This window comes from Sphaeramia orbicularis, unplaced genomic scaffold (genome assembly GCF_902148855.1).
Source record: "Sphaeramia orbicularis unplaced genomic scaffold, fSphaOr1.1, whole genome shotgun sequence".
NCBI classification, from domain to species: domain Eukaryota; kingdom Metazoa; phylum Chordata; class Actinopteri; order Kurtiformes; family Apogonidae; genus Sphaeramia; species Sphaeramia orbicularis.
The window spans coordinates 179,682-195,542 of record NW_021941573.1 but is presented as its reverse complement, the minus strand read 5'-3'; the positions used below and the strand labels follow the sequence as shown (position 1 = coordinate 195,542).

The following is a 15,861-nucleotide window of genomic DNA, read 5'->3' as shown; positions in this document are numbered from 1 at the left end:
GCGGAAGTGACGACAGTTTACCAACCAGCGGCAGCGGAGGGAACTTTAAAGCGTCTATAAAGTCCAAGCTGAAAACAAACACCGGACAGAAGTGGGTAGAAGCTGAAGTGTGGATGTGGGAGCGGAACCGGAGTGGATCAGAACCGATTCAGAGCAGGTAACACCGACTGACACAGCGGAACACCGGCACGAGCTAACACAAACCAGGCTAACAGCTAACACAAACCAGGCTAACAGCTAACACAAACCAGGCTAACAGCTAACACAAACCAGGCTAACAGCTAACATAAACCAGGCTAACAGCTGAGGAGCCGTTAGCGGCTAACAGCTAACACAAACCAGGCTAACAGCTAAGGAGCCGTTAGCGGCTAAAAGCTAACACAAACCAGGCTAACAGCTAAGGAGCCGTTAGCGGCTAACAGCTAACACAAACCAGGCTAACAGCTAAGGAGCCGTTAGCGGCTAACAGGGCTGGCATCCGTTTACGCCACAGAAGACCCAGAAGTGCGAATTTAACCGACATTTAATCTGTTTATGAACTAATGAAGGATCAACATGTGTCATCTGTAACCAGGTAAACTGAATATAAGAATTTATGAGTCATGATAAACGACACAGTTTAACACAGTCTGTTATTAACACATATAAACTAGATATAAACCACATAGAAATCCACTGTAGTTTAACACAGTCTGTTATAAACACATATAAACTAGATATAAACCACATAGAAATCCACTGTAGTTTAAACACAGTCTGTTGTAAACACATATAAACTAGATATAAACCACATAGAAATCCACTGTAGTTTAACAAAGTCTGTTATAAACACATATAAACTAGATATAAACCACATAGAAATCCACTGTAGTTTAAACACAGTCTGTTATAAACACATATAAACTAGATATAAACCACATAGAAATCCACTGTAGTTTAAACACAGTCTGTTATAAACACATATAAACTAGATATAAACCACATAGAAAGCCACTGTAGTTTAACAGTCTGTTGTAAACACATATAAACTAGATATAAACCACATAGAAATCCACTGTAGTCTAACAGTCTGTTGTAAACACATATAAACTAGATATAAACCACATAGAAATCCACTGTAGTTTAACACAGTCTGTTATAAACACATATAAACTAGATATAAACCACATAGAAATCCACTGTAGTTTAAACACAGTCTGTTATAAACACATATAAACTAGATATAAACCACATAGAAATCCACTGTAGTTTAAACACAGTCTGTTATAAACACATATAAACTAGATATAAACCACATAGAAATCCACTGTAGTTTAACAGTCTGTTATAAACACATATAAACTAGATATAAACCACATAGAAATCCACTGTAGTTTAACACAGTCTGTTATAAACACATATAAACTAGATATAAACCACATAGAAATCCACTGTAGTTTAAACACAGTCTGTTATAAACACATATAAACTAGATATAAACCACATAGAAATCCACTGTAGTTTAAACACAGTCTGTTATAAACACATATAAACTAGATATAAACCACATAGAAATCCAGTGTAGTTTAACAAACTGTTGTAAACACATATAAACTAGATATAAACCACATAGAAATCCACTGTAGTTTAACAGTCTGTTATAAACACATATAAACTAGATATAAACCACATAGAAATCCACTGTAGTGTAAACACAGTCTGTTATAAACACATATAAACTAGATATAAACCACATAGAAATCCACTGTAGTTTAACAGTCTGTTGTAAACACATATAAACTAGATATAAACCACATAGAAATCCACTGTAGTTTAACAGTCTGTTGTAAACACATATAAACTAGATATAAACCACATAGAAATCCACTGTAGTTTAACAGTCTGTTGTAAACACATATAAACTAGATATAAACCACATAGAAATCCACTGTAGTTTAAACACAGTCTGTTATAAACACATATAAACTAGATATAAACCACATAGAAATCCACTGTAGTTTAAACACAGTCTGTTATAAACACATATAAACTAGATATAAACCACATAGAAAGCCACTGTAGTTTAACAGTCTGTTGTAAACACATATAAACTAGATATAAACCACATAGAAATCCACTGTAGTTTAACAGTCTGTTGTAAACACATATAAACTAGATATAAACCACATAGAAATCCACTGTAGTTTAACACAGTCTGTTATAAACACATATAAACTAGATATAAACCACATAGAAATCCACTGTAGTTTAAACACAGTCTGTTATAAACACATATACACTAGATATAAACCACATAGAAATCCACTGTAGTTTAAACACAGTCTGTTATAAACACATATAAACTAGATATAAACCACATAGAAATCCACTGTAGTTTAACAGTCTGTTGTAAACACATATAAACTAGATATAAACCACATAGAAATCCACTGTAGTGTAAACACAGTCTGTTATAAACACATATAAACTAGATATAAACCACATAGAAATCCACTGTAGTTTAACACAGTCTGTTATAAACACATATAAACTAGATATAAACCACATAGAAATCCACTGTAGTTTAACAGTCTGTTATAAACACATATAAACTAGATATAAACCACATAGAAATCCACTGTAGTTTAAACACAGTGTGTTGTAAACACATATAAACTAGATATAAACCACATAGAAATCCACTGTAGTTTAACACAGTCTGTTATAAACACATATAAACTAGATATAAACCACATAGAAATCCACTGTAGTTTAACACAGTCTGTTATAAACACATATAAACTAGATATAAACCACATAGAAATCCACTGTAGTTTAACACAGTCTGTTATAAACACATATAAACTAGATATAAACCACATAGAAATCCACTGTAGTTTAACACAGTCTGTTGTAAACACATATAAACTAGATATAAACCACATAGAAATCCACTGTAGTTTAACACAGTCTGTTATAAACACATATAAACTAGATATAAACCACATAGAAATCCACTGTAGTTTAACACAGTCTGTTGTAAACACATATAAACTAGATATAAACCACATAGAAATCCACTGTAGTTTAACACAGTCTGTTATAAACACATATAAACTAGATATGAACCACATAGAAATCCACTGTAGTTTAAACACAGTCTGTTGTAAACACATATAAACTAGATATAAACCACATAGAAATCCACTGTAGTTTAACACAGTCTGTTATAAACACATATAAACTAGATATAAACCACATAGAAATCCACTGTAGTTTAAACACAGTCTGTTGTAAACACATATAAACTAGATATAAACCACATAGAAATCCACTGTAGTTTAACACAGTCTGTTATAAACACATATAAACTAGATATAAACCACATAGAAATCCACTGTAGTTTAACAGTCTGTTATAAACACATATAAACTAGATATAAACCACATAGAAATCCACTGTAGTTTAACACAGTCTGTTATAAACACATATAAACTAGATATAAACCACATAGAAATCCACTGTAGTTTAACAGTCTGTTGTAAACACTTATAAACTAGATTTAAACCACATAGAAATCCACTGTAGTTTAACAGTCTGTTGTAAACACATATAAACTAGATATAAACCACATAGAAATCCACTGTAGTTTGAACACAGTCTGTTATAAACACATATAAACATATAAACTGAATTGCCAATCTGCAGTGAACAAAGCAGATTTTATTGCTGCCTATGCCAACCATCACACACTGGACATCCTGGCTCTCACTGAAACCTGGATTACGCCTGAAAACAATGCAACCCCAGCCGCACTTTCTATCAGCCACACATTCTCTCATACCTCTCGTCCATCTGGACGAGGAGGTGGTGTGGGTCTGTTAATTTCCAACAAATGGAAACACAATCAACTCCTACCTTCAGTCAAATACAACTCCTTTGAATACCATGCCATCCTAGTGACAGCACCAGTCAAACTTTACATAATTGTCATTTATCGTCCACCAGGGCAACTGGGTGATTTTCCTGATGAGCTTGACACTCTGCTTTCCTCCATCCCAGAGCATGACTGCCCCATGCTAGTCCTCGGTGACATGAACATCCACTTAGACAATCCCAGCTTCTCAGATTTCATGTCACTAATACTCTCTTTTGAGCTACAGCGGGTTTGCAGTCCTCCAACCCACAAAGCTGGTAAAGAGCTCCATCTCATTTTCACCCGAAACTGCATCACAGATGCCCTCACAGTCACACCTTTACACCTGTCTGACCACTATTTCATTCAGTTCAGTGTGTCTCTCCCTGAAAAACACTCTGCTCCCTCCCCCATGGTCTCTTTCCGCCGCAACCTCCGCAATTTGTCCCCCACCCACTTCTCCACTGTCGTAGCCTCCGCTCTCCCTCCCCCCAGCACTTTTTCCTCCTTAGAGGTTAACGATGCCACTGAGTCTCTGTGCTCTACACTTAGCTCCTGTCTGGATAATCTGTGCCCTCTATCTACTAGACCCGCTCCATCCTCCCAGTCCCACCCATGGCTCAATGATAACCTCCGGTCGCTGCGTACCAACCTCAGAGCCGCAGAGAGAAAATGGCACAAAACAAAAAGCTCTTCTGACCTGATCACATTCCAGTCACTATTGGTATCCTTCTCATCCAGTGTCACTGCTGCGAAGAAGGTTTACTATAATAACAGAATTCATTCTGCCACCGACACCAAGAAACTATTCTCAACCTTTAAAACACTACTCAACCCTCCACCTCCACCGCCCACTACTAATCTGACAGCAGACAATTTTGCTTCATTTTTCACAAATAAAGTGTCTACTATCAGCAGTCAGTTCACTGATCCACCCATAGACTGCACGCCTCCTTCTTCAACATCATCATCATCACACACTGCTTCCTCTCCCCTGACTATGGGTACTACTAACTCAACTGATAAAAGCCCAACTGCGTCATTCCCCTCATTTACTCCCCTCACAGAGAACGAGGTGTCTAAACTCCTTTCCTCTAGCCGTCCTACAACATGCCTGTTGGACCCTATTCCATCCAACCTCTTACAGTCTGTAGCCCCTACTATCACAGCACCAATCACACATGTGATTAATGCTTCACTGACTTCAGGAACATTTCCTACAGTATTTAAACAAGCGCAGGTAACACCACTACTCAAAAAACCTTCCCTCACCCCCACTCAAGTGGAGAATTATCCACCAGTCTCACTCCTCCCATACCTTTCTAAGATCATCGAAAGGGCTGTTTTCAAACAGGTCACAGAATTCCTCTCCCAAAATAACCTCCTGGACATCAACCAATCTGGCTTCAAAATCGGCCACTCCACTGAAACGGCTCTGTTGTCTGTGACAGAAGCCTTGAAAGAGGCTAGAGCAGCAGCCAAGTCTTCAGTACTCATTCTACTGGACTTATCAGCAGCATTTGACACTGTCAGTCACCATATCCTGTTATCCATACTCTGGAACATGGGCATCACAGGCCACACACACTCCTGGTTTCAATCTTACCTTACTGGTCGGTCCTTCAGTGTGTCCTGGCTAGGGCACACATCAGCAGTTCACCGCCTCACCACGGGGGTCCCCCAAGGCTCTGTGTTGGGCCCCCTCCTTTTTGCCATATACACCACCTCACTCGGTCAGATCATCCACTCACACGGCTTCTCATATCATTGCTATGCTGATGATACCCAGCTCTATCTGTCATTCCCACCTGATGACTCCACAGTCTCAGTGCGGATCTCAGATTGTCTCTCTGACATATCTGCATGGATGAAAGCCCATCACCTTCAGCTGAACCTGTCCAAAACTGAACTGCTGGTCTTCCCAGCTAAGCCAACCATACAGCTGGACATCTCCATCACTATTGACTCCATACCTCTGGCTCCTACCAGTGTAGTACGTAACTTGGGAGTCATGATTGATAATCAGTTGACCTTCACGGATCACGTTGCCTCTGTCACCCGATCATGCCGTTTCACTCTGTTCAACCTAAGAAAGATCAGGCCATACCTAACCGAACAGGCCACCCAGCTCCTGGTGCAGACTATGGTTATCTCCCGTCTTGACTACTGCAATGCTCTTCTAACGGGCCTCCCAGCTTGTGTTGTCAGACCACTACAGATGGTCCAGAATGCAGCAGCGCGTCTGGTCTTCAATCAGCCTAAAAGGGCACATGTCACCCCCTTACTCATTGAGTTACACTGGCTACCCATAGCTGCCCGCATCAAATTCAAATCTTTAATCCTAGCCTACAAAATTCTCCGTGGGTCTGCTCCTGTCTACTTAGGTGCACTAATAAAAGCTTATGTCGCCCCACGACCACTCCGCTCGTCTGGGGAACGTAGTCTGGTGGTCCCCAGACCTTGTACAAGACAATCCAGGCTCTTTTCATGGGTCGTTCCACGTTGGTGGAACGCTCTACCAAGTGCTACAAGAACAGAGTCATCCCTGCCTATCTTCAAGAAGCTCCTGAAGACCCAGCTCTTCCGAGAGCACCTCCTGTCCTAGCACTTTCAAACATTCCATTTTAAATATTCTAATAAGGTTTTTCCCAGGACAACCACAGATTCTTTCACGATTATCTCTGGACCTGCTGCGGTGGTCCGGCCTCTTCCCTGCCCTCATCATCACCACTCACTTATCCTCAACCGCCTCCATGTGTCTCCCCCTACTCCCCCCTTCTCCCCCTCTCCCCCAGTCCCTATCTCTATCGCTCTCTCTTTTTCCCCTTCTCTACCCTCTCTCTTTAACCCCAACTGGTCAAGGCAGACGGCCATCCTCCAGGAGTCTGGGTCTGCTCGAGGTTTCTGCTGTTAAAGGGAAGTTTTTCCTCGCCACTGTCACCAGTCACAAGTGTTTGCTCCTGGAGGATTCTGTTGGGTTTCTGTAGAATTGACTTAGAGTCTGGTTTTGACCAACTCGATATATAAAATGTCAAGAGATAACTTTCTTGTGATCTGGCGCTATATAAATAAAATTTGATTGATTGAGTGATTTAATTGGTTTTCCCCTGTAAGTCGCTTTGGAAAAAAGCGTCTGCCAAATGCGTAAACATAAACATAAACTAGATATAAACCACATAGAAATCCACTGTAGTTTAAACACAGTCTGTTAAAAACACATATAAACTAGATATAAACCACATAGAAATCCACTGTAGTTTAACACAGTCTGTTGTAAACACATAGAAACTAGATATAAACCACATAGAAATCCACTGTAGTTTAAACACAGTCTGTTATAAACACATATAAACTAGATATAAACCACATAGAAATCCACTGTAGTTTAAACACAGTCTGTTATAAACACATATAAACTAGATATAAACCACATAGAAATCCACTGTAGTTTAACAGTCTGTTATAAACACATATAAACTAGATATAAACCACATAGAAATCCACTGTAGTTTAAACACAGTCTGTTATAAACACATATAAACTAGATATAAACCACATAGAAATCCACTGTAGTTTAAACACAGTCTGTTATAAACACATATAAACTAGATATAAACCACATAGAAATCCACTGTAGTTTAACACAGTCTGTTGTAAACACATATAAACTAGATATAAACCACATAGAAATCCACTGTAGTGTAAACACAGTCTGTTAAATATTAAACTTCTGCTTCTGTTTCAGGATGAGTGGACCCTCCCCCCTCTTGTCTCCTCCCCCTTCTTCTCACCCGCCCCCCCAACCCCACCCCGTCCCCTTTGATTCTTACTCCTGCACTGGCTGTCCTGAACTGGACCTGTCTGTCACACTAAGCCCCGCCCCTAGAGCCACGCCAGCAGTCCTGAAGCCCCACCCACAGCCAGCCACGCTCCACCTAAAGCCCTGCCCCCGAGGGCAAAGGAAGATGAAGAACCCAGAGGTAGGCCAGGTAGAACGTCTGTGTCCAGTAGAACGTCTGTGTTCAGGTGGAACGTCTGTCCAGGTAGAATGCCTGTGTCCAGTAGAACGTCTGTGTTCAGGTGGAACGTCTGTGTCCAGTAGAACGTCTGTGTTCAGGTGGAACGTCTGTGTCCAGTAGAACGTCTGTGTTCAGGTGGAACGTCTGTCCAGGTAGAATTCCTGTGTCCAGTAGAATGTCTGTGTTCAGGTGGAACGTCTGTGTCCAGGTGGAACGTCTGTCCAGCAGAACGTCTGTGTTCAGGTGGAACATCTGTCCAGGTAGAACGTCTGTGTTCAGATGGAACGTCTGTCCAGCAGAACGTCTGTGTTCAGGTGGAACGTCTGTCCAGGTAGAACGTCTGTGTTCAGGTGGAACGTCTGTCCAGTAGAACGTCTGTGTTCAGGTAGAACATCTGTGTCCAGTAGGACGTCTGTGTCCAGGTGGAATGTCTGTGTCCAGTAGAATGTCTGTGTCCAGGAGAACGTCTGTGTCCAGGTGGAACGTCTGTGTCCGGTAGAACGTCTGTGTCCAGGTGGAACATCTGTGTTCAGGTGGAACGTCTGTGTCCAGTAGAACGTCTGTGTCCAGTGGAACGTCTGTGTTCAGTCGAACGTCTGTGTTTAGTAGAACGTCTGTGTCCAGGTAGAACGTCTGTATTCAGGTAGAACGTCTGGGTTCAGGTGGAACATCTGTGTCCAGGTAGAACGTCTGTGTTCAGGTGGAACGTCTGTGTCCAGTAGAACATCTGTGTCAAGGTGGAACGTCTGTGTCCAGTAGAACGTCTGTGTTCAGGTGGAACGTCTGTGTTCACGTGGAACGTCTGTGTTCAGTAGAACGTCTGTGTTCAGGTGGAATGTCTGTGTCCAGTAGAACGTTTGTGTCCAGTAGAACGTCTGTGTCCAGGTGGAACGTCTGTGTCCGGTGGAACGTCTGTGTCCGGTAGAACGTCTGTGTCCAGGTGGAACATCTGTGTTCAGGTGGAACGTCTGTGTCCAGTAGAACGTCTGTGTCCAGTGGAACGTCTGTGTTCAGTCGAACGTCTGTGTTCAGTCGAACGTCTGTGTCCAGGTAGAACGTCTGCATTCAGGTAGAACGTCTGTATTCAGGTGGAACATCTGTGTCCAGGTAGAACGTCTGTGTTCAGGTGGAACGTCTGTGTCCAGTAGAACATCTGTGTCAAGGTGGAACGTCTGTGTCCAGTAGAACGTCTGTGTTCAGGTGGAATGTCTGTGTTCACGTGGAATGTCTGTGTTCAGTAGAACGTCTGTGTTCAGGTGGAATGTCTGTGTCCAGTAGAACGTTTGTGTCCAGTAGAATGTCTGTGTCCAGTAGAACGTTTGTGTCCAGTAGAATGTCTGTGTCCAGTTGAACGTTTGTGTCCAGTAGAATGTCTGTGTCCAGTAGAATGTCTGTGTTCAGGTAGAACGTCTGTGTCCAGTCGAATGTCTATGTCCAGTGGAAGGTCTGTGTTCAGGTGGAATGTCTGTGTCCAGTAGAACGTCTGTGTCCAGTGGTTCTAGTGTCATAGTTTAAGAACAAACTGTGGTTCTAGTGTCATAGTTTAGGAACAAACAGTGGTTCTAGTGTCATAGTTTAGGAACAAACAGTGGTTCTAGTGTCATAGTTTAGGAACAAACAGTGGTTCTATTGTCATAGTTTAGGAACAAACAGTGGTTGTAGTGTCATAGTTAGGAACAAACAGTGGTTCTAGTGTCATAGTTTAGGAACAAACTGTGGTTCTAGTGTCATAGTTTATGAAAAAACAGTGGTTCTACTGTCATAGTTTAGGAACAAACAGTGGTTCTAGTGTCATAGTTTAGGAACAAACAGTGGTTCTAGTGTCATAGTTTAGGAACAAACAGTGGTTCTAGTGTCATAGTTTAGGAACAAACAGTGGTTCTAGTGTCATAGTTTATGAAAAAACAGTGGTTCTACTGTCATAGTTTAGGAACAAACAGTGGTTCTAGTGTCATAGTTTAGGAACAAACAGTGGTTCTAGTATCATAGTTTAGGAACAACAGTGGTTCTAGTGTCATAGTTTAGGAACAAACAGTGGTTCTAGTGTCATAGTTTAGGAACAAACAGTGGTTCTAGTGTCATAGTTTAAGAACAAACAGTGGTTCTAGTGTCATAGTTTAGGAACAAACAGTTGCTCTAGTGTCATAGTTTAGGAACAAACAGTGGTTCTAGTGTCATAGTTATGGAACAACAGTGGTTCTAGTGTCATAGTTTAGGAACAAAAAGTGGTTCTAGTGTCATAGTTTAGGAACAAACAGTGGTTCTAGTGTCATAGTTTACGAACAAAGTGTGGTTCTAGTGTCATAATTGAGGCTCCAACAGTGGTTCTAGTGTCATAGTTTAGGAACAACAGTGGTTCTAGTGTCATAGTTTATGTACAAACAGTTGCTCTAGTGTCATAGTTTAGGAACAAACAGTGGTTCTAGTGTCATAGTTATGGAACAACAGTGGTTCTAGTGTCATAGTTTAGGAACAAAAAGTGGTTCTAGTGTCATAGTTTAGGAACAAACAGTGGTTCTAGTGTCATAGTTTAGGAACAAACAGTGGTTCTAGTGTCATAGTTTATGTACAAACAGTTGCTCTAGTGTCATAGTTTAGGAACAAACAGTGGTTCTAGTGTCATAGTTTATGTACAAACAGTGGTTTTAGTGTCATAGTTTAAGAACAAACAGTGGTTCTAGTGTCATAGTTTAGGAACAAACAGTGGTTCTAGTGTCATACTTTAGGAACAAACAGTGGTTTTAGTGTCATAGTTTAAGAACAAAGAGTGGTTCTAGTGTCATAGTTTAGTAACAAACAGTGGTTCTAGTGTCATAGTTTAGGAACAACAGTGGTTCTAGTGTCATAGTTTTGGAACAAACAGTGGTTCTAGTGTCATAGTTTAAGAACAAACAGTGTTTCTAGTGTCATAGTTTAGGAACAACAGTGGTTCTAGTGTCATAGTTTATGTACCAACAGTGGTTCTAGTGTCATAGTTTATGAACAAACAGCGGTTCTAGTGTTATAGTTTATGTACAACCAGTGGTTCTAGTGTCATAGTTTATGTACAAACAGTGGTTCTAGTTTCAGTTTATGAACAAACAGTGGTTCTAGTGTCATAGTTTTGGAACAAATAGTTGTTCTAGTGTCATAGTTTATGAACAAACAGTGGTTCTAGTGTCATAGTTTATGAAAAAGCAGTGGTTCTAGTGTCATAGTTTATGAAAAAACAGTGGTTCTAATGTCATAGTTTATGAACAAACAGTGGTTCTAGTGTCATACTTTAGGAACAAATAGTGGCTCTTGTGTCATAGTTTCCGTATAAACAGTGGTTCTACTGTCATTACTTATGTACAAATAGTGGTTCTAGTGTCATAGTTTATGAACAAGCAGTGGTTCTAGTGTCATAGTTTCCGTATAAACAGTGGTTCTAGTGTCATAGTTTATGTACAAAAAGTAGTTCTAGAGTCAGTTTATGAACAAACAGTGGTTCTAGTGTCATAGTTTAGGAACAAACAGTGGTTCTAGTGTCATAGTTTATGTACAAACAGTGGTTCTAGTGTCATAGTTTATGAAATAACAGTGGTTCTAGTGTCATAGTTTAGGAACAAACAGTGGTTCTAGTGTCATAGTTTACGAACAAAGTGTGGTTCTAGTGTCATAGTTGAGGCTCCAACAGTGGTTCTAGTGTCATAGTTTAGGAACAACAGTGGTTCTAGTGTCATAGTTTAGGAACAAACAATCGTTCTAGTGTCATAGTTTAAGAACAAACAGTGTTTCTAGTGTCATAGTTTATGTTTATGTTTATGTTTATGTTTACGCATTTGGCAGACGCTTTTTTCCAAAGCGACTTACAGGGGAAAACCACAACAACAGTTTAGGAACAACAGTGGTTCTAGTGTCATAGTTTATGTACAAACAGTGGTTCTAGTGTCATAGTTTATGAACAAACAGCGGTTCTAGTGTTATAGTTTATGTACAACCAGTGGTTCTAGTGTCATAGTTTATGTACAAACAGTGGTTCTAGTTTCAGTTTATGAACAAACAGTGGTTCTAGTGTCATAGTTTTGGAACAAATAGTGGTACTGGTGTCATAGTTTAGGAACAAACAGTGGTTCTAGTGTCATAGTTTAGGAACAAACAGTGGTTCTAGTGTCATAATTGAGGCTCCAACAGTGGTTCTAGTGTCATAGTTTAGGAACAACAGTGGTTCTAGTGTCATAGTTTATGTACAAACAGTTGCTCTAGTGTCATAGTTTAGGAACAAACAGTGGTTCTAGTGTCATAGTTATGGAACAACAGTGGTTCTAGTGTCATAGTTTAGGAACAAAAAGTGGTTCTAGTGTCATAGTTTAGGAACAAACAGTGGTTCTAGTGTCATAGTTTAGGAACAAACAGTGGTTCTAGTGTCATAGTTTATGTACAAACAGTTGCTCTAGTGTCATAGTTTAGGAACAAACAGTGGTTCTAGTGTCATAGTTTATGTACAAACAGTGGTTTTAGTGTCATAGTTTAAGAACAAACAGTGGTTCTAGTGTCATAGTTTAGGAACAAACAGTGGTTCTAGTGTCATAGTTTAGTAACAAACAGTGGTTCTAGTGTCATAGTTTAGGAACAACAGTGGTTCTAGTGTCATAGTTTTGGAACAAACAGTGGTTCTAGTGTCATAGTTTAAGAACAAACAGTGTTTCTAGTGTCATAGTTTAGGAACAACAGTGGTTCTAGTGTCATAGTTTATGTACCAACAGTGGTTCTAGTGTCATAGTTTATGAACAAACAGCGGTTCTAGTGTTATAGTTTATGTACAACCAGTGGTTCTAGTGTCATAGTTTATGTACAAACAGTGGTTCTAGTTTCAGTTTATGAACAAACAGTGGTTCTAGTGTCATAGTTTTGGAACAAATAGCTGTTCTAGTGTCATAGTTTATGAACAAACAGTGGTTCTAGTGTCATAGTTTATGAAAAAGCAGTGGTTCTAGTGTCATAGTTTATGAAAAAACAGTGGTTCTAATGTCATAGTTTATGAACAAACAGTGGTTCTAGTGTCATACTTTAGGAACAAATAGTGGCTCTTGTGTCATAGTTTCCGTATAAACAGTGGTTCTACTGTCATTATTTATGTACAAATAGTGGTTCTAGTGTCATAGTTTATGAACAAGCAGTGGTTCTAGTGTCATAGTTTCCGTATAAACAGTGGTTCTAGTGTCATAGTTTATGTACAAAAAGTAGTTCTAGAGTCAGTTTATGAACAAACAGTGGTTCTAGTGTCATAGTTTAGGAACAAACAGTGGTTCTAGTGTCATAGTTTATGTACAAACAGTGGTTCTAGTGTCATAGTTTATGAAATAACAGTGTTTCTAGTGTCATAGTTTAGGAACAACAGTGGTTCTAGTGTCATAGTTTATGTACCAACAGTGGTTCTAGTGTCATAGTTTATGAACAAACAGCGGTTCTAGTGTTATAGTTTATGTACAACCAGTGGTTCTAGTGTCATAGTTTATGTACAAACAGTGGTTCTAGTTTCAGTTTATGAACAAACAGTGGTTCTAGTGTCATAGTTTTGGAACAAATAGCTGTTCTAGTGTCATAGTTTATGAACAAACAGTGGTTCTAGTGTCATAGTTTATGAAAAAGCAGTGGTTCTAGTGTCATAGTTTATGAAAAAACAGTGGTTCTAATGTCATAGTTTATGAACAAACAGTGGTTCTAGTGTCATACTTTAGGAACAAATAGTGGCTCTATTGTCATAGTTTCCGTATAAACAGTGGTTCTACTGTCATTATTTATGTACAAATAGTGGTTCTAGTGTCATAGTTTATGAACAAGCAGTGGTTCTAGTGTCATAGTTTCCGTATAAACAGTGGTTCTAGTGTCATAGTTTATGTACAAAAAGTAGTTCTAGAGTCAGTTTATGAACAAACAGTGGTTCTAGTGTCATAGTTTAGGAACAAACAGTGGTTCTAGTGTCATAGTTTATGTACAAACAGTGGTTCTAGTGTCATAGTTTATGAAATAACAGTGGTTCTAGTGTCATAGTTTAGGAACAAACAGTGGTTCTAGTGTCATAGTTTACGAACAAAGTGTGGTTCTAGTGTCATAGTTGAGGCTCCAACAGTGGTTCTAGTGTCATAGTTTAGGAACAACAGTGGTTCTAGTGTCATAGTTTAGGAACAAACAATCGTTCTAGTGTCATAGTTTAAGAACAAACAGTGTTTCTAGTGTCATAGTTTATGTTTATGTTTATGTTTATGTTTACGCATTTGGCAGACGCTTTTTTCCAAAGCGACTTACAGGGGAAAACCACAACAACAGTTTAGGAACAACAGTGGTTCTAGTGTCATAGTTTATGTACAAACAGTGGTTCTAGTGTCATAGTTTATGAACAAACAGCGGTTCTAGTGTTATAGTTTATGTACAACCAGTGGTTCTAGTGTCATAGTTTATGTACAAACAGTGGTTCTAGTTTCAGTTTATGAACAAACAGTGGTTCTAGTGTCATAGTTTTGGAACAAATAGTGGTACTGGTGTCATAGTTTAGGAACAAACAGTGGTTCTAGTGTCATAGTTTAGGAACAAACAGTGGTTCTAGTGTCATAGTTTAGGAACAAACAGTGGTTCTAGTGTCATAATTGAGGCTCCAACAGTGGTTCTAGTGTCATAGTTTAGGAACAACAGTGGTTCTAGTGTCATAGTTTATGTACAAACAGTTGCTCTAGTGTCATAGTTTAGGAACAAACAGTGGTTCTAGTGTCATAGTTATGGAACAACAGTGGTTCTAGTGTCATAGTTTAGGAACAAAAAGTGGTTCTAGTGTCATAGTTTAGGAACAAACAGTGGTTCTAGTGTCATAGTTTAGGAACAAACAGTGGTTCTAGTGTCATAGTTTATGTACAAACAGTTGCTCTAGTGTCATAGTTTAGGAACAAACAGTGGTTCTAGTGTCATAGTTTATGTACAAACAGTGGTTTTAGTGTCATAGTTTAAGAACAAACAGTGGTTCTAGTGTCATAGTTTAGGAACAAACAGTGGTTCTAGTGTCATACTTTAGGAACAAACAGTGGTTTTAGTGTCATAGTTTAAGAACAAAGAGTGGTTCTAGTGTCATAGTTTAGTAACAAACAGTGGTTCTAGTGTCATAGTTTAGGAACAACAGTGGTTCTAGTGTCATAGTTTTGGAACAAACAGTGGTTCTAGTGTCATAGTTTAAGAACAAACAGTGTTTCTAGTGTCATAGTTTAGGAACAACAGTGGTTCTAGTGTCATAGTTTATGTACCAACAGTGGTTCTAGTGTCATAGTTTATGAACAAACAGCGGTTCTAGTGTTATAGTTTATGTACAACCAGTGGTTCTAGTGTCATAGTTTATGTACAAACAGTGGTTCTAGTTTCAGTTTATGAACAAACAGTGGTTCTAGTGTCATAGTTTTGGAACAAATAGCTGTTCTAGTGTCATAGTTTATGAACAAACAGTGGTTCTAGTGTCATAGTTTATGAAAAAGCAGTGGTTCTAGTGTCATAGTTTATGAAAAAACAGTGGTTCTAATGTCATAGTTTATGAACAAACAGTGGTTCTAGTGTCATACTTTAGGAACAAATAGTGGCTCTTGTGTCATAGTTTCCGTATAAACAGTGGTTCTACTGTCATTATTTATGTACAAATAGTGGTTCTAGTGTCATAGTTTATGAACAAGCAGTGGTTCTAGTGTCATAGTTTCCGTATAAACAGTGGTTCTAGTGTCATAGTTTATGTACAAAAAGTAGTTCTAGAGTCAGTTTATGAACAAACAGTGGTTCTAGTGTCATAGTTTAGGAACAAACAGTGGTTCTAGTGTCATAGTTTATGTACAAACAGTGGTTCTAGTGTCATAGTTTATGAAATAACAGTGGTTCTAGTGTCATAGTTTAGGAACAAACAGTGGTTCTAGTGTCATAGTTTACGAACAAAGTGTGGTTCTAGTGTCATAGTTG

General features: G+C 39.1%; 1 protein-coding gene across 1 annotated transcript in view; it reads left to right on the top strand.

The window, feature by feature from the left end:
• The window catches only part of LOC115416213 (protein phosphatase 1 regulatory subunit 35-like), a 28,471-nt gene continuing 12,610 nt past the window's right edge, over nucleotides 1–15,861 (top strand). Inside the window, exons 1-2 of the mRNA XM_030129954.1 lie at nucleotides 1–157; nucleotides 7,641–7,875. Of these exons, the coding sequence (XP_029985814.1) occupies nucleotides 114–157; nucleotides 7,641–7,875 (279 nt within the window). The 5' untranslated portion in view covers nucleotides 1–113. The remainder of the gene's footprint in view (nucleotides 158–7,640; nucleotides 7,876–15,861) is intronic.